We start from the raw sequence: 25,062 nt of genomic DNA, 5'->3' as shown, positions 1-25,062 counted from the left end.
TTATCCCCACTGTCAAAAGACGGAGGCGGGCAGGGTGCAGCGGCTCACAGCTTTAATCCCAGACTCAAGAGGCAGAGGCAGAGACAGGCAGATCTCTGAGTTCCAGGCCAGCCCGGTCTACAGAGGGAGTTCCAGGACAGCCAGGGATACACAGAGAAACCCTATTTCAGAAAAAAGAAAAGGAAGTAATCTAAATGTCTGACAGCAAATGAATAGTTGAACAAAACACAGTCCATACCTATAGCAGAATACTATGTGGTCATAAAAAGGAATGGAATTTTGATATATGCTCCAATATGGAGGAACTGTGCAGATATTCTGCCTTGATATTATAAAAATGTTTGGGTGAGAGCTGAACATTGCAAATGAAATCAATGCTGTAGAGCTGTACACTCAAATATGATTAAAATAGCAATTTTATATGATACATACATTAATGCAGTTTTCAGAAATCAGTAATGGAGACACAAAGGCTGAGGCTCAGTGGTAGAACGTATCCCTGGCATGCACAAGCTTGGAGGTTTAATTCCCCTGCGTCTAATCTACCCAAGACACAAAGCTACTCTCAACTGAATGCTGGCTGAAGCCTAGCGGGGGGGGGGGGGGGCCTAGAAATAAAGGACAGATTTCCAACAACACGATCAGGGCTTCTGGTCAGAAGACCTCAGAATAAAGCCAGAGCATGGGATGTTAAGTGAGCCACCCACCTATCAGAGTAGAGACTTTAAGAAACTCGGGTGGGCATGATTCAGCTAAAGCAAGAGGAACACAGAGGGGGGACCCCTGCGTGACTAGGGACTTGTTTGGATTTCAGGTTCTATCATATGCACATGTGTATGTGTGTGCATTTGCACCCACGCGGGCTGCAGATGGATGGCCACTGGGCAGCTCCCTCAGACGCTTTCCACCTCAGTTTTTGAGACAGGGTCTCTCTCTGAGCCTGGAGGTCTGGTTAGCTGGGCTGGTGGCAAGCAAGCCCCAGTAATTGTCCTGTCTCTGCAGGTGCGTGCTGCAGTCCCAGCTCCCTGAGCCACAGGTCTCAGGGATCAATCTCAGGTCCTCACGCTTGCCCAGCAAGCACCCACCCACCGCTGAGCCATTACCCCAGCCCTGGCCCTAGACTTAGTGGTGAAGCTTTGAGGAATCCAAATGGACACACGCAGCTTGCCTTGCCCAGTTTGCACGGCCCTCCTGCTGCTCATTCCTTACCCAGCCCTTCCCCCTCCAAGCCACCGCCTCTCTTCAGCTATTTGTTCCCCGTCCCTTCGGCCCAGGCAGCACCGAATGCCAAACTCCCCCTGAGCCAGCTCAACTCAACATCGCCTCTTTCCGGAGCTCACAGCAGTTCAGAAGCGCCCTGCTGGTGTTTGGTGAGCAAGCTTCCTCTGAGGACCCGCAGATGGGGCCCCACCCACCTCCAGGCTCCGTGACTCTAACTTCTCCCTCTCTCCTATCGGCAAGAGGACAGTTGGGATCTGTGTCCAGCATACGGTAGCCAGCAAGAGAGTGGCAACATCCTTCTGGGGGCCAGGAAGAAGAGGGAAAAGGCCATGCCTGCCTTACTCCTGAGGTAAAACTCAACCTTATTCAGGTATGGACCTTCAGGAAATGTGAGGTCCATGGGCTCGGGCAGAGTCCTAGGCATTGAGCTGAGTGGGCGCTTTCCTCTTAGGTGCCCTGTGGAGGGTCAGAGGAGGGATGTCATTGCCTCCAGTCCTCAGATTAGGAGGCTCGATGCTAACTAAGGTCACATGGTCCATCGGGACAGGTTCTGATCCTCAGAGTCGGGAAGCCCCTGCTACAGAGTCCCTATGCCTTCCCATCCCCAGGCTGCCTCTCCTTGACACACTTGCTGACTCTCATCCTGAAGGTATTCCAGGCCACTCTCCTTTCTAGTCATCGGTGAGCCAGACCTTGGGTTCCGAGAAGCAGCATCTATGTCTTCCCCATCCCTCCACAGTCCTTGGCTACCAACACTGCCCTTGAACACAGTAGGTGTTCAAACCACGTCTGGGGGATTAATCTGTTCAGACAGGCTCAGGCATTTTGCTGTGCTGCTTGCCCAGTGTGGTGCCGCATGTGAGTTATAAAAGATATTAAGAGGAGATACTTGTAATAGGGCCCCTCCTTGTGTGGAGCTGGAGCCGGCCCTGCAGTGGGACTGGTGGCCTCCCTCAAAGTCATCTCTGAAGCACAGATGAGAGTGGGGTCGTGTGGGGGACCAGGACCACAGTCACTGCCTGGGCTCCATCAGGCTGGACTATGAATGTTTGTCTCCCATACATACCGGCTTCCCCAGATCCAGGGAGTCTGGAAAAAAGCTGTGGCGGCAGGCGAACGGGGCTCTGTCCATAGTGCTGAACTCGCCAACGCCTCTCCTACCTTGTTCCTTAGCCCTTCTGAACCTTCTGGAGGCTTGGCTTCTGAGAGTCTGCTGCAAGTCCTGAGCTTTTTTTTTTTTTTTTTTTTTTAAGACAGGCTCTCATGCAGCCCACACTGCCTTCAATCTACTACGTTGCCAAGGGTGGCTTTGAACTTGAGATCTTCCTGCCTCCACTTTCTGGAATCACGGGCATGTGCCACCACACCTGGCTGTGGGTAAGCAGCACACTACCAACTGGGCACTCCCAGGCACTGGAGCATTTCTCCAGGCACCTGAAACTGCTGCTTGGACACCTGCTTCAGAAATCACCTGGTCTTCACGCCTGCTTTGAGCCCGGCACTATGCCGCAGAGTGACACTGAGAGACATACAGAGTCAGCCAGCACCTGGACAGTGTGGGCCTATCTACAGAATACGGGCGATGAACGAGGCACATCAGACTTGCTTCCTCTTGGATGACTTAGCATCCGTGTGAGTGACTGCACTCAGCTAGCGATGAAGCCTGTCTCTTCCCCCTGGGCCTCCACAGCCTTGTCTGTGTGATGCACCCCAGTCCTTCAGACCTCCCCTTAGCTCGAGACTCAGATCAGACACCATATTCTACATCAGGCGTCTGAGTTTCTGCCACCCCTTACGCCCCTCCCCCATGCCACCCAGCTACATTTTATTATCACATTCATGCTATGCTATGTCCTCACCAACACACGCTCTCCCCTCCAGGATCTGAGGCTCCTGTTCAGAGCAGAGATTTGCACCTGGATTCCCTGGGTAGGATCTAACACAGATCCCATCTGCCCACCCCAGGAGGTGAGCAGTGAAGTCGCTTCGTGGATGAGTGGTGGAGGGGACAGGAGGGGGGGGTGTCGGCCTTTGTCAGGGAAAGGGCCATTGGGCTACAAGGCAGCTGGGACCAGTGCTCAGAACCAAAAGGAATCAGGGTGAGCCTCGGGGAGGCCAGGCAAAGAGCCAAATGCAGAGCAGAAGGGGCCAGCCCCAACAAGCCTGCCTCCCCAGCAGTGGGTGCCAGGACAGATGTGCCCATGGAAAACAGATGTTCTCTGGGCCTGAATGTGGGGCAGAGAGGAAAGGGAGAGAGGGGGAGAGCCATATCTGGGAAATGGAATGCCCATAGACATTCTTTTATTATTTAGTATTCTTTTTATTGTAGAAAGTTTCAAATGGGAACACAATGGGGGAGGGCGATGTCATAATGAACGCAGCATGCTGATCCAAGGTTCCAGCCCCACCCTACTCTGCCAGTCTTATTTTATGCCTCCCCTCAGGCCTCTTTGTAACAAAAATTCTAGACATATTCCACCCATAAATATTTCAGAATGTATCTCTCACATATTAGAACATTTCTCAAAAAGCCTCAATACCACTGTCTCTTGTAGAGATGTTAAAGCCGTCTAATGCACAGTACCCGCTCAAACTTCCTCATTTTCCTCAAAAGCATCTTTTTAAGGCCCATTGATTTGAATTAAGATCAAAACCAGATTCGAGGGCTGAGTTCCTTTCATCTCTTTCTTCTTCCCTTGTTGAAGATACCGGGTCCTCCACTCCTGTACAATTGTCCCCACGGAGGACTTGAAGAATTGAACCTCATGATGCCATTTAACCCCGGGGCCAGCTGCCAAGGTAAGTGACTTCCGAGCAATGCTGGGACTCCTACCTGCCCACGCCTGGGACATGCTTTGGAAGGATGCACGCACTGTCGGGTGGGTCCTGGTGTGGCCGGCACATCGGCTGCAAAGCCCACCCCATCACGTGCCAATCCTGGTGTCAGCCCTTCGGAGCCCTGAGGCATGGGAGAAACCCACTGCCTCCTTTTTCTATCCATCCCTCGGATATCCCAAGGATCTACCAAGGTATGAGTTGCAGGGAACACAGCTGACAGGACCCCTAAATGCTGGGACCACTTAAAGTCAAGGGTCAGCAAACACTAAAGTGAGCCAGTGCCAGAAGGAGACCTGAGTCGGTACAGTGCTTGCCTTGCAAGAACAAGGATCGGAGTTCAAACGCAACACCCCATAAGAAGTGGTGGTGGCATTCATTTTTTATCACAGCCCTGGGAAGGCAGAGGCAGGAGGATCCTGGGCCTCAATGGCCAGACGGTCTAGCCAAATCAATGAGCTCCAAGCCAGTGGGAGACCCTGTTGCCAAAAAAAGAAAAAGACACCCCCACACACATACACATACACACATGCATGCACCAAATGCATATACACACCTCATGTACACATACATGTACATATATATACACACATACACACATACACCCACATGCACTGCATGGACACATACTCATACACATACACACATACACATGCATGTTCACATATGCACACACACACCACACCACCACATACACATGCCACACATACATATACATGCACATGCACACACATGCACACACATGCAGACACACATGCACACAGACACATACACATATATATGCCCACACACATACATACAAACATACATATGCATGAACACATATACACACACATATACCCACACACACCACACACATGCATGCAGACACACATACACACAGACATGCACACATATACACCCACACACATGTACATGCACACACACACACACAGAAGATTAAGGGTGCAGTCATCAGCAGCTGAGCAACCGACAGCACGCAGATCCTGATCTATCTGGGGGTGGGGACCTCCCTATGTGGGGGCAGAAGAGCGAGGCTGGGCAGGGGAGCCCTGAGCAACAGTGAGGAAGGGCAGGGGTCTTCAGAGTGGCAGGGCTACTGAGCCTGGGACCCATGGTGAGGACCATGGTCATCTCAGTCCTCCACCCCTTCACTACTGAGAGAATGAGCTCGGGGAGGGCAGGGAGGAACTGAGGAGCAAATGCCCACAAAGAGCTTCCTGTGCTGGGCACACCTTAGCTCGCATGGTGGGGATATCGCTGTGCATCTCTCCCGGGAGAGCCACTTGCCCAATGCACAGAGCCCGAGAAAGGCAAGAGGATGAGGCCCGGAACTGCCGAGCTCCCCTGCCCTCCAAAATCATCCCCTACAGAGGCAACTGGCCCAGGCCCGCTACCCCACAAGCAGGCCTGAGCCACGCCCCCATGCCTTGGTTTCCTAATCTAAGAAACAGGAATAATAATGGTTCCTGCTTCAAACAGGTTAACTTGAAGTGACCTGGCTCGTGTTAAATGCTTAGAATTGGGGGCAGGACTTGGTTGGCTCAGTTGGTATTGCTGGCCTAGTATGTACAACGCCCTGGGTTTGATGCGGCCACAGACACGCCATCTTCACGTAAACTGGGCATGGTGGCACATGCCTATAATCCCAGAAATAGCAAGGATTAAATGTTGAAGTCCATCCTCAGCTACATAGTAAGCTTGCAGGAGGTTGCACTACATGTGACTAGAGTCTGGCTGACAGTGTCGTCCAGATGGCCTGTGCTCGAGTTTGTGTAGCTGGTGGCCTCTTTGTCCACGACAGGACAACACTGAGACACCCCATCACTAGCTCCATAAATTCTGTCTCCGTGATCCACTAGGCTGGCTCCTGAAAGGTGTGGTGTGGGTGGGAGGGGCACGGGCTCACTTGATCCCCTGCTGGCTCCTGGCTAGGGATGGGGGCTAACTGAGACACCCAGGCCCCTTCTAGCACTGCCTGTCCTGGTTTGCTTTCTGTTGTGATAAACACCAAAATCAGAGCAACATGTGCAAGAGAGGGCTTATTTCCACGTACAGCTCCACAGCACACTCCGTGAGGGAAGTCGGCACAGGGGCTTAGGCGGGAATCGATGCCGAGGCCATGAAGAGCACTGCTCATGAGCGTTCTTCCTCTGGCTTGCTCAGCTGCTTTCCCAACACACCACCTGCCCAGGGATGGCATTGCCACAGTAAGCTAGGCCCTCTTCTACCAATTATCCACCCAGGAAATGCCCTACAGACATGGCCACAGGCCAGTCTGATGGAGGCGATTCTACAACTGAGGTTCCCTCTTCCAAGCAAGTATGCCAAGTTGACAACAAGATTAGCCACCAAGCTGCTCCAGACCTCCCCTCCATCCCCTTGGCTACCTCAGTTGCCAAGCCCAAAGGCCAGCTGCTACCCCCAGCCGCTCATCCCGGCTATGAGCTATGAGCTGTGTGCAGCTTGTTCGGCAGTCCAGGCCGTAGGTGAGGGGACTGAGGGTCAAACAAGGCTTCTGCAGGGTGTCTCGCCCTTGCCCACTCCTGGTTTCTGCCTTTGGGCTCAAATGTGTCCCTCGGAAGCTTGGGCCAAAGAGCTTGAGAACCGTCCCCATAGATCCCAGAGGGCTAAGCCCCACCCCCAGTCCCTCCATCTCAGCGTAGGCCCTGCTGCTCCCTTCCCTGCCCAGCTATTCTGGGACAATGGAGGCAGCAGATAGTGGGAGCCCTCTTCTCACCACCCGATCCTCAGATCTGAGAATAACACGAAACCCTGCTGCAGCTTCTAAGAGGGGCCAGTGGCTGTGGACAGGGCTACTGCCCTCACCACACCTGGCTCTGGGTTACAGGGCCTCCCTCTGCCAGCATCCCACTCACGTGATGTCAGCCAGGATGACGGCAGCTTTGGAAGTCTGTACCGGCTCACCAGGCGCACAGCAAGTCCTCAGAGACTGAGACATCGGCATCTGGTGGTCCCCAACATGCCAAACACAGACGTACTGGAACATTCTGGTCCTTCAAGGGTAGAGGATATGTCCGAAGGAGTTGTGGACCCTGGCAGCCTAGGTCACGCTCCTCTAACCGCACACCTCTCCCTCCTTACCTCTCTCAGGGCCCAGGCCTGGCCCCAACTCCCTGAGCTCTGTTCACGGTGAGAGAATGACAGTCCCCTCATGCCCTATCCTCTCGTGTGCTTCCTTCCCTGAAGGCCCCTACCATCCTGGTCCTGTCTATTCACCCATCCAGCCTCCTGGATCCCATAGACGTTAAAGGCCATTGTATTTGCTTGGCCTCTACTTTGGATGTTCAGTCGATGCTGCCACCTTTAGCTGACATGCAAGGCAAATCCTCAGCTCAGAGTCACTGTGCTAACTTCCCAGATACCATGAGGTCCCCAGTCCATGCACTGAGGGCAGGGAAAGGAGGCAGAGCTCCCAGCACTGCAACTCACACACCCATCAGGTGCATGTCACAGCCACAAATCCATCCACACACACACCACACACACACACACACACACACACACACACACACACACACACACACACATGCCATAGTCCTGATTTACCAAGCTCTCCCTCCCCCTGAACCAGGCTCTGAGTCACACACCACAACCCACCACCAAACATGGTCATCATCACTGATCAGAGACCTTGGCCCAGCTAGGAACACTGAATGCCCATGGCAGGAAACTGGACCCAGAGAGACTTAAATAAAGGTTTAATTTCTCACAGATCAGATGTCAGAAAGAACAGCTCTAAATGATTGTCTGGGCCTTTCCCTCATGGTGGCAAAGTAGCTTCCCCAGATCCAGCCATCATACCCACATTCACAGCAGGAAGAAAGGGTCTTTGGCTGTGGAACTTACTCCAGAAGCCTCAACTGGCTTTCCTCAGTTCCCGCTGAGCTATATGGTAACTCCTCACAGCAAAGAAGGCTGGGACAATGAACCAAAGGTAGGGCACAATTGACAGGGAACCACCATGAGCCATCTGACCTTGCTGAGCTCCCAAAGTCCAGGTCCATTGGTCAGGTACAGAGAGCCAGGAGCAACTGAGACCAGTCCCGCAGCCGCAGGTCACAGACCCTGGTTTTGTCCTGATGGGGCTGGTCTTCAAGGAATGGCTGAGGCCAGAGCCAGAGGTCAGACCCCCCAGTCAGGGCACACGTCTCTCTCAGGAGAGTAAGGACCCTGAGCACCCCCTAACTCACAGTCTCTACAGTGTGACCAGGTGCCTGGGCCTGACACACGTTCAACACCAGCCACAGTCCAGGTCCCGGCCTTTCCTGTCACCCAGAGGTCCTACGAGGAACCATCTGTCATGGGCACTCGCCCAGGAGCCCTCGGGACCACTTAGGGGATGGGGGAGCAGGCAGAAGTGTCCATCAATCTCTGCAGCAGTTCAGAGCTCACGGTGCCACCGCCAGGGGACACCAGGGTGTGTCCGGGTAGAGGAGACAATGGAGGGAGCGAAACCTGTGAAGAGGCCATCAAGGGAAGACAGTTACCCCAACTGACCCACTGGTACTGTGAACGCTCAGCCCGGGTAACTCCATGTCACATGGGGCTATCCCATGCCCGGCAGGACAGTGACATCCCCAGCCTCAACCCAGGAAAGGCTAGCAGCACCCCCAGGGTGTAGCAACAGAACTGCCTCCGGACATTGGCAAAACCACCCCTGATTTGAGAGCCTCTCCTTTGAGACACCGAGAGCCCCCTGACTGAGTTCTAGAATCTTCAGGCTCACCAAAAAAAAAAAATGTACGTCAACTAACTGAGGCTCTGACTCGCATGCCTCTGCTGACAGGCAGCTCAGTCCACTAAAAGGCAGCTCCTTGCCGGGCGGTGCACGCCTTTAATCCCAGCACTCAGGAGGCAGAGGCAGGTGGATCTCTTATTTCAAGTCCAGCCTGGTCTGCAGAGTGAGCTCCAGAGAAACCCTGTCTGGAAAAACAAACAAACAAAAAAGGCAGCTCTCTTTCCTCTTGGAACTCTGAATTTCTTCTTCGTTGCACTGAGCCAAATTCTGTCTCCTCAAAAGGGCTGTGCTTACCATAGCCCTGACCACAGGGCTCTTGGAACAGCCGTGGGCCCCAGTGCTGCAGATGGAGAGACGGAAGCCCGGAGAGGACAAGATACTTATCTAAGGTCACACAAAGAGAATGCAAACCTACTCTCTCTGCTCCAGTTCTGTGTGCTCAGTCACCATGACCTACTTTCCCTCAAGGCTCTTCCGTCCTTGGGTGCCTAGGTCTCCACCTCCACCCTGCACCTCAGCCCACACCCACCTGGAAGGGTCCTCTTCGTGGGAGAAGGGGCCCTGTAGCTTGATGATGTTCAGTTTCCCCTCAAAGACACCGTAGCTGAGGGTGACCTGGGGGAGATGGGAGGGTGTTTGGGGGAGAACCACAGGGGAGCATTTTGATACCAGCAGGGAAGACTCTGGGTCTTCAGAGAGGCCTGAGCCTCCTGCACCAATGGAGCCCAGCCCCTCCTCAGAGGCACTGCAGCCTGAAGGCTCCCTCCTGCCTCCGTCTATGTGGCCCCAGCAGCCAAGCTTACCCAGGACACTGGTGATTCCCTCTTCCTACAGGTTTGGACACCAAGCTCATTGAGAAGGGATCGGTCCCCTCAGCTGAGTGTCTGGACTAGCTAGGAGGTTTCCACAGCCCCGTGCAGGCTTCAGCCAATCCTGGACTGAACCAGGTCAGGAAGATAAGCCACAGAGACTTCAGCTAAGAAGCAGACACATGCCATAGCTGAAGACTGATGGCTTGGTGGCCCCCAGGGTTCACAATCACCATTCTGGCTGCACCTCCCTCTGTGCCACAATTAGCTCAGTCTTCTGGGCCTTGGTTTTCCCATCTAGAATGGGGATAATATTTGTGGTTGGCCTTTGGAGATTTATATTTAGACAGGGGCTAAAACTTCTGGTACTCCTGCCTCTACTTCCAAGAACTGAATTAGAGGTCTGCACCACAAGACCCGGTTTCTGAAGGCCCAGGGATCAAACTCAGGGCTTCACACACCACATGCTTGTCCTCCCCACTAAGCTACCTCCCAACCCTATAGTCGGCCCTGTATCTGCAGCTTCTACATCTGTGGATTCAACCAACCATGGACTGAAAATATCCCAGCGACTGCATCTGTGCTGTGCACTTTTTTCCCTTCTCCTCTATTCCCTAAACAACACAGCGTGACATTCTACCGAGCCTTTCTATTCTATTAGGAATGGGAAATAGCCCAGAGCTGATTTAATGTGTGTGGAGGAGGCTTCGGGTTCTGCGGAACACTGCAGCCCTTCACATAAGGGACTGAGGTTGAGGGTTTGGGGGTCCCCGGGGCCCTGGAGGCAGTTCCTGTAGATGCCAAGGGGGGCCTGAGTGATGACTGGCAGGGACAGAGTGAAGAGGGCAAGGCCCCTCATGCTGCCAGGTGTGACAAAGGCAGTGCCAGTTAGATGCCCTGCTTCTGGCCACCCCAAACTTGTCCACCTTTCCTGGCTTCCCGGTAGGTGGGCCCCACACCCTGGTTCCCCGCCTAGGCAATCTATTGGCTCCAGGCACTGACCCAAGCTAGGCCATCAGATCATGGGATCTAAGGGTCAGCTGATGGTCTGTGGTCCTTCTCTCCATGGTGACTACAGACCTAGGGCTGAGATCATCCCAAGGACCTAGTCACCTGAAGACAAGACCAGTGAGGAGAGATTGGATGGGAGAGGAGACAGTCCCTTCTGAATGCCCTGTCCCTCCTTGCTACTCAGTTTCATATGAGTACTGTCACGTGTACCCCAAATTCTGACTCTGTAGGGCAGGAGCCCTCTGGCCAGGCAGTGGGGCTGGCAGGCAGGTCTACAAGCCAAGCCAGTGTGCCCCAGGAGCAGTTACAGCCTGCCAGGCGCAGGTTCAACACTCACTACGGGCTTTGAGGACCAGTGAGCAGCACCAGGAGCCTGTGATGGAGGGGACTCCAGACAGGAGTGGGAGGGCCACCTGGCTCTTCCTGGCTCCTCAGGAGGACAGTGTGGAGGACGGAGGATTCAGAGTGGAAAGAGAGACAAGGGGGGAGACCCGGGGACATCACCCATGCCTGGAAAGTCCTCGGGGCCTGAGCTACTGTGTCTAAAAGGGGTGTGCTGCTCCCTGGGCCTCTGTTTCCCCATCAGTATGCGATGGCCAAGCCCCATAAGCTCAAGTTCCAGGTTGATTTCAAGTACCCCAACCTTCCCCTGGGGAGACCCTTTTCCCCCACCCCTCTCCCTCGGCTCCACAGCTGACTCACCTGCTCCAGAAGCTGGGCGGCCCCCAGCAGCTGCAGGGTCTCCAAGTGTGAATGGAAGAGGGGGCTGGGCTGCAGGCGACCCCCCAGCTTGCACTCAATGATGTAGCCCACGGTACAGTCGTCAGGGAGGCGGATGAGAGCAGAAGTGTCCACGAAGTGGGAGCCGCTGAAAGACGGAGCTGGACGGTGGCCGCTGGCCCAGGCCCTGCACAGCTGAGCCCCACCCCACCCCCACTCCCACCCCCCACCCCCCCACTCTCCATCCCCCCACCCCCGCCTCCCAGCAGGGCCGGTGCTGGGCCAGCATGCCGCCCTGGGACACTGGGCAAGTCCGGAACTTGGGGAGTCTCAGGCTCCTCCCCTGAGGAATAGGTTGGCAGCAGCCCTGCCAAGAAGGTCCTAGAAGGACTGGGTAGAGGAATGGTGTGGAGCCCCGCTAAATGTTTCCTTCCTTCTCCCCATTTCCTCCCATTCCTCCGCTCATAGAGTCAGCTTGACACCCCCTGGCTCCTTGTCCCTCACTAGCAATGAGAACCCAGACATGAGAAAGGGGCGTTTCCTGCCTGACACAGACGGGGGAACTGAGGCTGGGGCCGAGTCAGAGGGAAGCATGTGGTCTGGAGGGCTGGGGAGGAAGGGAGGACTTCCCAGAGGCAGCAGTAGGCTTTCAGTGGCATCAACCAGTGTCCGGGAAACATCTCCTGACCGTCCAGGACCATCAATGTCCTCTCCCCGGGATTCCTGGCCAGCGTGGGGTGGGCACAGAAATCCAGGCTGAGAGAACCCCAGCTACAGATTTATGTGGGGATGGGCACCACAGAGGTGGGCAGAACACAGTGGGGCACCCTAGTCACAGGTGTGCGACTGCCGGGACTTGCCCTAAGGACAGCATGCCCTCTGGCATACGGAATGCTCTGGGAAACAGGGACAGTGGCTGAGCAGCTGAGTGACCTTGAACCTGGATGACCTAAGGCTCGCCAACCTCTCATGAGGGTTCTAGAGGTGGCACTGCCCTCCCTCCTGTTCTAGTCCTCCCGGTGAAGCACAGCCTGACCCGAGACAAAGATCCACGCGAGTTCATGGCCACTGACACCAGCCTGGGAGAAGGCCAGGCTCAGCTACCTCCACCCCCACCCATGCTCCCAGGATCCCTCTCCTGTGGGGCCTACAGGGATGTCTCAGATAAAATGCCACCTCTTCCAGGAAGCCTTCCTGCTGTCCCCAGTCAATAGCCTCTCTCCCCATCTCTGAGGGCTCCAATGCATAACCTTATAAACATCAACCATCAGAAGATAAAGATGGTGTCCACCCAGATATTTTTCCACTAAGTCCTTACAATGCCATTGGCCACTACATTTTCAGTTCCATTCATACATGGGGTAGCGAAGGCAGAGGGTACCAAACCACACTCCCTAGATGTCAACAGAGATGTTCCCCACTGGGCTGCCCTCACACAACTGAATAAGAGGCAGTTCCCCTGGGTCCCGCCTTGTCCCTCCTACCTCAAAGGCCACTCCCATACCTAACAGCCCCTCCCACCCTCCCGCCCTCCCGCCCTCCCACCACCCCCACCACTCCCACCACCCCCACCACCCCCACCACTCCCGGGCCTCTGCTTACCTGGCCCATGGCACCATCTTTAAAGCCAGCTGGCGGCTGATGCAGAAGCCAGCACCCCCTGTGGCAAACCAGAACTGTACCAGCTTCTGGAAAGGGGACGGCAGAGACGGGCAGTGAGCCCAGGGAACTCAGGGGCACCAGCTAGACCACCCTTTCCCCCCAGCCACCATGACCCCGAAGCTCCCATGCTTCACGCCTCGCTGGAGGCTGAAGCCTGGCCTCAGAACACCACTTTACAGCCAGGGAGCCAAGGCCCAGTGTCACACAGGGACTCATGAGTGATCAGGTCACAGGGGGCAATGGAAACCTAGCCAGAGTCTGGCTTCCTGGAAGAGGAGGCCTTTGGACTGAGACATCTCTGTAGGCCCCCATAGGAGAGGGATCCTAGGGGTGGCAGTGATAGAGAGACATGTGACATTTTACCCTCTTCCTTTGGGGGACCCAGTACCTCCTCCCCTAGGCCACAGAGGAATACAGCCCAGGGCTGGGCCTAGCAATAGGCACATGACTTAGGTCGGCCAATTAGATCCCTTCCCAGAGTGCTCTAGGAAGACCAGGGTGGGGAGGCCTCCACACAGGGTCACTGGCCTGAGGAGCAGTGTTTCCTGAGGCCTCCTACACCAGATCTACTCTCACTCTCCCCGGCCCAACGACCACCTTCACCTCAGCCCCGGCCTCTTCCCCACTCTCGTGACGACCCTGAATTCACCTGTGGGTTCTCCAGACCTTTGGGAGAACTTTTCCCTTCTGCAGTTTCATGTCTTGGTCTAAAAACACCACCCCGCCTCCTTACCTTCCTACAAGCATACAGTTGGTGCTGAATAAATGCATCTTGCATTGGGCTGAGCTTTCCCCGTGATGCTTTTGCAGAGAGACCCCTAGGAGGAGGCCCAAGTCTCCATCTCCCCCATTTGCCCAGCCATGGGACCTCAAGGGAACCTCTTCCAGAGTCTGGGTCTTCAGTTAGGTTTGGGAGGACAGATGTCCAGCTCTGTCATCCAACAGCCCTCCTTCCTAATTTACTTCCACAAGTGTCATTTAGAGATAGTTCAGGGTTCCAAGAGGAAGTGCTTAATAAATGTGTGTTTTATTAAAATTAACAAGTGTGGGGCTGGAGAGACGGCTGAGAGGTTAAGAGCACTGGCTGCTCTTCCAGAGGTCCTGAGTTCAAGTCCCAGCAACCATACGACAGCTCACAGCCATCTACAATAAGATCTTGCACCCCCTTCTGGTGTGTAGGCACACATGCATGCAAAATGCTGTACACATATAAATAAGTCTTTAAAAGAAAAAAAGTAGGTGGCTTCCACTCCCATGAAATCACAGCAACCAAAAGAAACATCGCAAGGACCTCAGTCTGAGCAATCCCTGTGCCTGGCCCTGTGCTAAGGGCTGTGGAAAGGCTGTAGCCCAAGCACAGTGACCAGGGAATGGGGGCCGAGGTCACTTACCAAGGCCAGGCCAGAGCTCTTTTGCCTTTGCTGCCCTACCCTGAAGAACTCTAGGCTCTGCACTGGCCTGGGCACTCTGGGACTCTAGAACATTCCAAGACAGAATAGGGGGCGAGGGACACTCCCTTTGGTGGTATATGCCAAGGAGAGCATCATGCATGTTGTGGGTGTGCTGGTTAACTTGACTCTAGTTTGTGTCGAGTTAGAGATGCCCGGGGAAAAGGGACTCCCAATTGAGACAATGCCTCCATTGGATTGGCTTGTAAGCAAGTCTGTGAAGCTTTTTCTTTTCTTTTTTTTTTGTGGGGGGGATTGGTTTTGGTTTTTTGGAGACAGGGTTTCTCTGTAGCTTTGGAGCCTGTCCTGGAACTTGCTCAGTAGACCAGGCTGGCCTCAAACTCACAGAGATCCTCCTGCCTCTGCCTCCCGAGTGCTGGGATTAAAGGTGTGCGCCACCACCGCCCAGCTACGAGGCATTTTGACTGATGACCAGTGTGAAAGGGCCACACAGCCCACTATGGAGGGTTCCACCCCTGGGAAGAGGTCCTAGGTTATATAAGAGAAAAAGCCAAGCAAGTCACGAGGAGCAAGCCAGTAAGCAGCACCCGTCCATGCCTTCCTGCCTTGATTTCCCTCAAAGATGGACGGTCACTGGGGTGCACAGCCAAGTAGACCCTCTCCTCCCAGAGTTGCTTTGGTCATGGTATTTATTACAGCAATCAGGAGAGTGGGCACAGGTCCAGGTGTACCCAGCCAGTTGCGGAACTGGCCAGGCAAGATCTGTGGCTAAGAAATGAATCCCATAATACTCATCCAGTCCCCAGTCCAGGGCCCCTGACAGATGGTCCCACCTATTCTAGTGTTCACAACCACCCTGTGATCACCTGCTGTTGTCAGCTGCTCCGCAGACCAGAAACTGACACACAGAGAGGTTGACCAACTTCAATCGGAGCCACCAAGCCAGGAGCAACGGGGCTGCCATATGAACCCTGGGTGGGGCTTGCTCCAGCCTGGAATCCTCAGGCCTGGAGGCAGAGGGGCTCAGGCTGGATGCGAGGTCGGAGTGGAGGCTGGGGACACCCCTCGGCTCACCTGGAGTGGCACATGCACACACACCCTGGGGCCCACGAGGATTTAATTAGGGCTCAGCGGCTGATGAGTGACTGATAATTAAGGCTCCGGTTTCCCCCAGAGCAGCAGATGGTGGCCTGGGGAGGGGGGAAGCCCCAAGCGTCAGCTCCTGCTCCAAGCAGGGCCTCCTGAGAGGGGGCCTCCTCATCCCTGCCTTCTCCCTACCCTGGGGTTACTACCCGAGCTCCAGAAACTAGGCAGACTGGGGGCAGGGAAGAACCGTGCAATTAGGGGCGCACAGGCAAAACCTCATTATTTATCTGGTATCTGGTTGAAGCAGGGCGCACAGGTCCCCCAGGTTCTGTTTGTTTTCTAACCCGGCCATAGTGACATCCTATGACTGTCACTGGGTCCACAGTCAGCTGATTCTGGGCCCCCTAGCTCCTGGTGTCCACACTTCAGTGGCTGGGCAGTGAAGAAGTTAGGGGAGTCTACAGTTCTGGGCAACCACAGTTTGTCTGTCACCTGGCCCAGCAATAGCTCAGTATGTTTCTGGCTTTGAGACCGTTTCACTGTATAGCCCAGGCTGGCCTGGGAATCCACTATGCAACCCTGGCTGGTCTAGCACTGGCAATGGCTGCCTCGGCCTCCCCAGGTGGTGGGGTATGCACCCCGTGGTGCTGGGGCTCAGACCTAGGGCTTTGTATATGTTAGGTAAGCAGTTTACCAACTGAGCTCCAGCCCCAGCCCAGAAATGTTGCGTTTTAAGATCCTGTATAAATCCAAGGTGATACCAGGTGCCTGGGGTCTTGGTCATGGATGGTGTCAAGAAAGCCCAGCAGACCAGACACAGGCCTTCTTGCCAAGCCAGGACTCCTGGATGACCCAGGCCTTATGAAGGGATCAGGCCCCGCCTCATGGATAGGTCCCGCCCCCTAGTATCCAGCCAACCGGAAAGGGGGTTAGGAACACACCGTGCGGTTTTTTGATTGCAGCTCAGAGGCGTGGATGGGCCGGTTCAGGCTGGGCTTGCCCACATAGACGTCGCGGTCCTGCGGGAATGTTCTCAACAGCTGGAGCAGTGCCCTGGGGTTCACGTAGTTGTCGTCGTCCACGTGGCAGAACCACCTGTGGGGACAGGGTCACAACGAACTTGTGAAAAGGCTGTGTTCCTCCGCCATCAAGAGCTAACAGCTACGGGCCGGGTAGCTGTCAGGGCAGACAAACGGTGAGGGATGGAACTCAGCGCCACCTTTGCAGGAGCTGGGTCAAAATCTCCCAGAGTCCGACCTCGTGGTCTCTTACACAGGACAGCTTTGGGGAAAGATTACCATGTGACAGTCATCACAGCAAAGCTTTAGGCAGAGCTGCATCGAAGCTCCCTAGCAAAGTGGCAAAAGGCCCGCGACCTTTGCAATAAGAATGAATTCCATCGGCCGACAACCGGAGCTCAGGGTTAGGGGCCCAGAGCAGCGGTTCTCAGCTGTGGGGCGCGACCCCCCTGAGGGCGAAACAACTCTTTCGCTGGGGTCACCTAAGACCATCAGAAATATCAGACGTTTACATTATGGCTCACAACAGTACAAAATTACAGCTATGAAGTAGCAATGAAAATAGTTTTACGGCTGGGGGGTTACTACAGTATGAGGAACTGTGTGAAAGGTTGGAAGCATCGGGAAGGTTGAGAACCGCTGGCCCAGAGGAAGGGTCCGTGATAAGCAGATCCTATTGGTGGAGGGTGCAGAGCACATGGGGCCTCTTTCATGGGGATGGCCCCGGTTTAGGACCTAAAACTACACCACTCGGGCTATTGGGGGATTCAGGTGGAGGCTAGCTCCCAATAGAATAGTACTTTAAAAAAAAGTTTTATTTATTTTATGTATGAATGCTCTATCTGCACATACATCTGCTGGCCAGAAGAGGGCACCAATGCCGTTATAGATGGCTGTGAGCCACCATGCCGCTGCTGGGGATTGAACTCAGTCTGTGCTCCTAGCCCCTGAGCCATCTCCCCAGCCCCTAGAATAGAACTCCTTCTAATAGGACAGTTGGACCACTTTCAGATAGATACAGGCTTCAAGGCCACCCAGCCAGTGAGTGGCAGGATGTGACTCCAGGTGGTCCACTTCCTGCCTGCTAGATGACAAAGGGTGAATCAGACCCCAGGAGGCCCCAGGATCCCTTCCCTGGGCCCAGATCCCTCCATTTCGTGGGGGAACAGAGTGCTGGGGTGTGCGTGTCTGAGTATGTTCAGGTACAGATATGTGCATGCATCCAGAGGCCACCCTTGGGAGCTGTTCCTCCTGTTACTGTCCCCCAAGACAGGGTCTCTCACTGGGACCAGGAGCTTAGGATGTGATGCCAGCAAGCCCCAGAACCTGCCTGTCTCTACTGCCTGGCACTGGGGTTAGAAGCACGTGTACGTGATTTGGGCTAGGCACTGGGTATCGAACTCAGGTCCTTGGGCTTGCAGTTAGTACTGTACCCACTGAACCATCTCCCCAGCCCCACCCAGTTCAAAAGGCGGTCTGAGGCCAGCGAGATGGCTGAGGGGGTAAAGGCACCTGCCAGAAAGAGGATGGAAAGAGAAAACCAGTTCCCAAAAGTCGCCCTCTGACCTTCCCACAATGCCATGGCACACATACACCAACACATGCATGCACACAGAGAGACACACACAGACAAATGAAACACACAAACAAATGTGACTCTAAAACACTAAGCCAGCCACACCTTTAGTTCCAGCACTCAGGAGGCAGAGGCAGGCAGATCTGTGTGAGTTTGAAGCTAGCCTGGTCTACAAAGTAGTACCAGGATAGCCAGAGCTACATAGTGAGATCCTCTCTCCAAAAAGGAAAAAAGAAAGAAAGAAAACAAAATAAAACAACAACAACAAAAATGAAAGAGATGGCCTGAGGCAGAAGTCACCCGGGCCCCAGTGACCTAGCAACACTGACCTGAGCCCACTGGCCAAGAAGGCATCGAACTCTGCAGCCATCTTGCAGGACAGAGCAGGATGGCTGTGCTCTGCGGAACAGTTGGTGACCACGAGGTGGGAACCTGGAAATGGGAAGCAGTCAGGGGACCTGCCCAGCGCCCTCCTCCAACACTGACCCTTGGGGACATAGGACAACAAGGCTGGACCTCAGAGAGCCCGAGGGCTCATCCCCTCCCAGGGGAACTGAGGCAGCAGATGGAAAGGCGCCTTGTCCAGCAGCCTCTTACACCTACTCTACTTCTGGGCACGAGGCAGTCCTCAGTGCCAAAGGCAGGGTACATAATTCCTGGGGATCTCAAGACCCCGTCACAGCCACGCTGCTTTTCCTGAGCACAGTGGAGGACCACCACCCCAGTGAGGAGTTACCCAGTCTCTCCTGGAGGTTTCCGTCTGGGCTGTCAGTGAAGATGAATGTCTGTGGAGAGGAGGGGAGGCATCAGGGTAGGTTGATGGAGACCCCCAATCTACAGCCCACCAAGGCCGCCCCCAGACTAACCCACACACAGGGGGACACAGACACTGCAGACTTCTGTCCTCAGGCACACCTTCCTCATGCTCACATACAACTAAGTTCTCAAGGACACACAACTCCGGGGTGAACCAGCCCAGCTATATCCGCTCTCCAGGGCCACGCCCCCTAAGCCGACTCACGCCTCTTCTGCACTGTGTAAGAAAGCAGGCTGTAAACCAGGTAGTGGTGGCTCACACCTTTAATTCCAGCACTCTGGAGGCAGAGACAGGCAGATCTCTGAATAGCCACACCATACAACCACAAGCCCTTGTCCAAGTGCCGAGGCCCATAAGCACCTCAGGGACCGCACACACTGGCCTCCTGCTTTCTCAGATCCGGCATGTGCCAGGAGGGCCACTCACACCTCCTCCCCAGTGACTTTCTAGAGATGGGACTGAGTGGGACCCCAACCCACAGGCCCGGGCTATTTCTTATTTTGTTTATTTACCGAAACAAGGTCCCACACTATAGATCAGGTTAGCCTGGAACTCAACTACATAATCCCAAACTGGCCTGGAACTAGTGATTATCCTCCTGTATTGGCTTCTTGTGTGCTGGGATTACAGGTGTGACTTTGCATGATGGGGACATTTCTTGCCTTCCCTAGGTGGGTGAGAATCAATCTCTTTGTCAGCCAAATACCAACTCCAAGCCAGCCAGCTTCAAACCCTCCAGGATCTGCCTGTAAGCAAGGCAGAGTCGCAGCAGGCAGGAGACACGTCACCCCACCCCAGAGCTAGCCCAGAGTATACAGAACTTCCCTACTGCCCAAAGAGCACACATTACCACAAAACATCTTGAAGGCCTTTGGTAGTATCCTGACCCTTGGGCTGTTCTGCCAGCATTTGGAACAATTTTGAACTTCTTCTAAGTGAGGGCTTAGGAAACCGTGTGCCGTGTCCCCCTCCCCCTGCTGGGTTCAAGACCTCTGGAATGTCCATCCTCACTGGTCCTGGGCCTGTATGACCTCCTTTATTGTCCTTCCAAGACCAGGCCCCCAGTCACACCACAAACCCTCCCAGACCAAAATAGCCCCTGGCCTGAGCCTCGGGTTACCTATCTGTAGAATGGGAGAGCATAGCATCTGTGTGAACAAAGTGAGGTCCATGTAAGACAAGAGAGAGTGGACAGGAAGTTAGAACTGCCAGGGAAGGAAGAGCATACAGAGAAGGCAGCCTCTACTTCTTGTATCTCACTCGGAACAGGCACAGGGGGCCAGAAGCCAGGGGCAGGGCACTGGGAAATGGGGCATGAGGGAACCAGACCTCTCTCCCAAGACGCACGACCACAAGCTTACTTCTGAGACACTGTCATCTCTCTGCCTACTGTCCCCTCAGGACCAGATAGACAGCACCTATACACACCTGTTAATGTCATCCATGACTCCCTATTCCCCTTAGGATAAGTGAGGTCTGGACTGGAGAGAGGGCTCAGCGATTAAGAGCACCACCTACTCTTCCAGAGGACCCAGGTTCAATTCCCAGCAGCCACATGGGGATCCAGTGCCCTCTGCTGGCCTCTGTGGGTACTGCATACATACAATGCACAGACGTCTGCACATGCAGGCTAAAACACCCATACACATAACATAGACACATTTTCTAAAAAAGTTAAGTGTGGCTGGGCAGTGGTGGCGCTCGCCTTTAATCCCAGCACGCAGGAAGGAGGCAGAGGCAGGTTTTTGAGTTCAAGACAGCCTGGTCTACAAAGCTACACAAGGAAATCCTGTCTCAAAAAAACAAAACAACAACAAAAAAGTTAAGTGTGGTCAAGTTAAGTGTGGTCAAGAAAGAGACATCTGACTCTGGCCACCTGATGTGACTTTACCTCAGCCCTTCCTGCCCTACCCCTGGGGCATCTCTACTCAGATTTCCTTCAGTTACCCCACACGTTAGGGACACATCTTCTGCACATTATGAGCTCTTTGAACCTCAAACTGCCAACTCTAGCCCCTCCCCACAAGAGACCTACCCTGACACCTGTCCCAGAGGACTCCTGTACTCTTCTGGGACCCCACTTTCTCCTCAGCCCCTCCTGCCAGAAGGCAGCTATCTGTCAGTCCCCAGTGTCCCAGGACCTGGCTCTCTGTCAGGGCCCGCTGAGCCCTCTTCCTGGCGTCTGCTTCTGCCTGTCACATTGAGCTGGTGCCAGAGCCCTGGATGCTCTGGAGTGGCCTAGGCCACCCCTCCCCCACAAGGCATTATCGGCTGGACCCCCGGGACCCCTCTCCACACCTGCAGCCTGGCCTCCTGCTGAGCCCCAGCCTCTCAAAGCCCAGTCACCCTAACTCTTCCCTGGGTGCTGGAACATCGGGACTGAGCCCAAAAAAATACAAGCAAGGGCCAGCACTGGAGCTGTGGCATAGCGCTTGCCCAGCGTGCTCAGGCCTGGGGTTCAGTCTCTAACACTGGGGAAAGCCACACACGCACGTGCACGCACGTGTGCACACACACACGCACACACAGGTTCACTGGTAGAGCAAGCACCTGCTCTTGCCCCTATGAGGCCCTGGATTCCACGGACAGCGTCAAAAAGGTGATCCCCACCCACCCTCCACACAGCTGTGCCCTCTCCCCACTTGCTGGTCCCAGGGCCTTGGTGTCACAGCACCTGCTGCCTTCACGTGCTCTGTCCACCCATCCCATCCCCCGCAGTACCCTGACTTCTGTCTTTCTCTGCCCCCAAGGCCCAACCCTCCTCCCCGATCCCCAGGCTGTCTTCCTTGGCCTCTGGCTGCGTTCTGCCCTCACCCAGGCCTCCTGGAAACACAGCTCCAGAGGGAGCCAGCCAAGGAGCTGGGTCGTTCTTGCAGAGCATGGGACAAACAGGCTGAGGATGTTTGCCGAGGTGGGGTGGGAGGTGCATCGGGATTCGGGAAAGGACTAAGATCCAGGCTAGAGTCTGGGGCGGGCTGGAGAAGGCCCGGGAGCTGTGGATTTAGCTCTTGGGAACACAGGGTGGTGGGCAGAAACAGCGGGCTGCATTTGATTTAAGTGGGAGACCCAGACAATAGTTAGTTACAGCTCCATAGACTGGGAAACAAAGAGGCTGGCAGGCCACTGGGGCAGGGGAGGGGGTGGCCGGGGACCATCTGCTGCAGTGAAGGGGAGAGGGGACCGAAGCCATTTCCCTCTGCCCAGCCCCCACCTGGGAGGGACTGGAGGGAGAAAGGCTCCTTGAAACTCAAAACACACAAAACAGCATCCCCGCCCATCCCCTCTGCCAGACAAAAGCCACACACGAGTCCATCCCAGCACACGAAGCTCGGGCTACCTGTCACCCATCACCTTTTACCAGCCGGGTACCCAGCACTGGAGTTAACCAACTAGGGCTGTTTCCAGACACACTCGTGTTGTGCAAGTGTGGAAACTGAGGCCCATAGCCAGGACCACCGGGAGAAATGAGCCTAGAAGCAAGGATCACCTGCCTGCCTTCTACACCCGACACCCCTCCCTCCACCTCTGCCCTTGCTCTGGCTGGGGTTCCAACACCTCCCCTGCCTCCACCCGACCTCACTGTGGATGGGCGGTCAGTGCGTGCGTGCGTGCGTGCATGCGGTGGTTAGCAGGGTTGAGGCGCACTATGTCTCCGACTGCAGCCCTTGGAGGAGCTGACAGGCCGTCAGCCTCTGGGAGAACCTGGGACATACAGTTAGGCCTCTTTGCCAACCTTGTTCTGCCAGGCTCCAACGCCTCAGTTGTGGCCCAGGACCAGCACTCCAGTAACCCTGGAGGCTCTGATTTGCCCACACCCCCGCCCCCCGAAAAGAAAGGGACCCAGTTGAGAAACAGAAGGCACCCACTGGCCTTCTGGGTGACTGGCCGGCCTGTCCCCATCTGCAGCCTTGGTTTCCTCTTTTGGGGCTAGGGCACCATCACAGTGAGCGAGACAGGAAAGCGCCAGGGGCCACGTGAGGCCTTGCTCCCTGGCACACTCAGACACAGCAGCTCCACAAACAGGAAGGTCTGTACAGAGGGCCAGCCCTGCTGGCTTCCGAGGAGGAACCACACTCTCCTCAAGACAAAAAACTGTAGGGGGGGGCAGGGGCTGGGGTTGCAGGGAACTCTACTGGGAAACAGCTTGTGTCTATGCCCGATGGGGAAACAAGGGAGGAGGGCACCCTCTCCGGGTACCCCCACCTCTCCCACACTGAACTGTCTCCTCTCCTCGGCCTCCAAGGGCTCAGTCACTTCCTCCCACAGGGCCAGCAGCCACGATGGGGACGAGTGTGTGTGTGTGTGTGTGTGTGTGTGTGTGTGTGTGTGTGTGTGTGTGCGCGCACGCGCGTGCGCACAAGTCATGAGACCACTTCTACCTGTCCTGAGGTGGTCTACACGTCCCCCCACCCCTGGCTTTGATTGATGGGGCCTTGAGTATGGGGAGGAGAGCTCGGCTTTCAGGAGCCACACTCTCTTATGATTGTGTTTAGCGTACATGTGTGTGAGCACATGCACACACACACACATGCACACACACACACACACGCACACACACACAGGTATTCCGCATGTCGGGCGCTCCCCACGTCATCTCCTGCCCGTTCTGCCTGGGCCACTGTCTCCCAGTAGCAGCTCAGGAAACCAGGAGGCTAGACCCTGCCCTCACCCCCCTCAGCAGCACAGTGGGGCAGGAACCGAGAGGAGGCCCCCTTTGAGCAGGCCACACCTCAACACCTCCCCAACATCCACACCACACCCCTGCGACTTGCAGCCAAGGCCATGCTCAGAGCCAAGGTAGGCAACTGCTCAGGTCTGGTGGGCTGCACCTTCCTGCAGACCCTCAACATCCACCCCGAGGCAAGATAGGGCCAAGAATCTAGGAGAAGAGGGGGACCCTTAGAGGACACAGCAGCCTAGGGCAAGGGCCTGTGAGTCTGAGGGTACCCAGCATGGCAGTGGGGGTGGGTATGAAGGCAAGAATGAGCGGAGAGAGACCCCAGAAGGACCCCCCGGGGGGCAGTTTCTCCCCAGACCAAATCGGGAAGACCCCGGTGAACCCCTCATCCAGGAGCTCTCTCAAGCCTCAAGGTGGCCCGCCTGTCACCTGTTGCCTGGTCCTGGAGACCCACGTGTCAAGGAGCAGGTCCAGGCGAGCGCGGTGGAAGGCCCAGGTAGTCTTGACTGCGATGAAGATGTCGGCCAGCTGCAGCTCCAGGGACCCTGGGTTCGGCTGGCTCAGCCTGAGCGTGTCCTGCGCCACCCGCAGGGACACGCTAGAGTGGTATCGGAGAGACAGGAGTCCCACGCACAGGAGGGTGAAGAGGGCTCCTGCCAGGCTCCGAAAGGCCCGGCAGTGCATTGGTACCAGGCCCCCAGACAGTGAAGCCCCCGACTCCCCCGTCAGTCTGGGGTGGGAGGCTGGTCAGGCGGGGGCCCTGGGACGGGCAACAGTCTGGCAGGCATCGAGGGGCAGGCACCGATGGGAAAGGAGGAAGCCGGGTCTCCAGACCCAGAGGCTGAGCCTCCACTGTCTCGCCAGCACCAGCCGGCAGAGGCCACCAGCCCGCCACCTGCTCCTAGGCCCTCCCTCCCTCCGGGCGGGGCCGCTTGGCTCCTGACCCCGCCCCCGCTTCAACCCGAGGGGCGGGGCGAGGCCTGGGAAGCCCCGGAGGCGTCTGCAGGCAGGCAAGTCACCCACTGAAGAGGGGCCCCTGGGCCTCCCTACGCCCCACAGCCCTGTCTCTGGCTCCACAGTCCTGGTCGGCCCAGCCGTGGATCCTGGCTCACTTTCCCCCCTGCCTGCCCTCCCCATCACCCAACGTGCATCAGGCCTCTGCACCGCAGGACTGTGCCCACCCCACCATCCTCCCTAGAGACCACTTCTTGCTCTCTTTGAATCTTTACACAAACATTATTTCCGCCATGAGACTTCCCCGTCCGCTTTGTTTAAACAATTCCCCTTTCTTGGGGAAACCTAGACCCTTCTCTCCTTTCTGTCTTCCAGCTACCCAGCGTATTTTACGTATTTACTGCCTGACTCGTGAGACTACCAGGGCAGGGGTTTCTTCTCCTTTGTCCACTGTCCAGAGCCCAGTACGGTGCCTCGCACATACTAGGCACTCCCTCAATACT

The 25,062-nt window shown here is 55.5% G+C and overlaps 1 protein-coding gene across 2 annotated transcripts; it reads right to left on the bottom strand.

The window, feature by feature from the left end:
- Positions 1 to 7,763: 7,763 nt before the first annotated feature.
- Positions 7,764 to 24,514, bottom strand: Mfng (MFNG O-fucosylpeptide 3-beta-N-acetylglucosaminyltransferase). Of its 2 annotated transcripts, XM_040754181.1 has the most exons (8): positions 24,035 to 24,507; positions 18,847 to 18,895; positions 18,440 to 18,542; positions 16,457 to 16,610; positions 12,961 to 13,046; positions 11,341 to 11,506; positions 9,348 to 9,433; positions 7,764 to 8,535 (listed from the first exon to the last, which is right to left on the bottom strand). In XM_040754181.1, the coding sequence occupies exons 1-8, from the start codon at positions 24,287 to 24,289 to the stop codon at positions 8,469 to 8,471; spliced, it is 966 nt and encodes a 321-aa protein (XP_040610115.1). In that variant the 5' UTR covers positions 24,290 to 24,507; the 3' UTR covers positions 7,764 to 8,468. The 2 variants fall into 2 exon arrangements, with proteins under 2 accessions (XP_040610115.1, XP_040610116.1); XM_040754182.1 differs by lacking the exons at positions 7,764 to 8,535; positions 9,348 to 9,433; positions 11,341 to 11,506 and adding an exon at positions 11,610 to 12,081 and having other exon boundaries at positions 24,035 to 24,514.
- Positions 24,515 to 25,062: the final 548 nt, after the last annotated feature.

The sequence above is a fragment of the Mesocricetus auratus genome, unplaced genomic scaffold, assembly GCF_017639785.1.
Source record: "Mesocricetus auratus isolate SY011 unplaced genomic scaffold, BCM_Maur_2.0 Super-Scaffold_100010, whole genome shotgun sequence".
In the NCBI taxonomy this organism is placed as follows: Eukaryota; Metazoa; Chordata; class Mammalia; order Rodentia; family Cricetidae; genus Mesocricetus; species Mesocricetus auratus.
The sequence above is the reverse complement of the archived record's forward strand: the minus strand, read 5'-3'. Positions and strand labels throughout refer to the sequence as shown.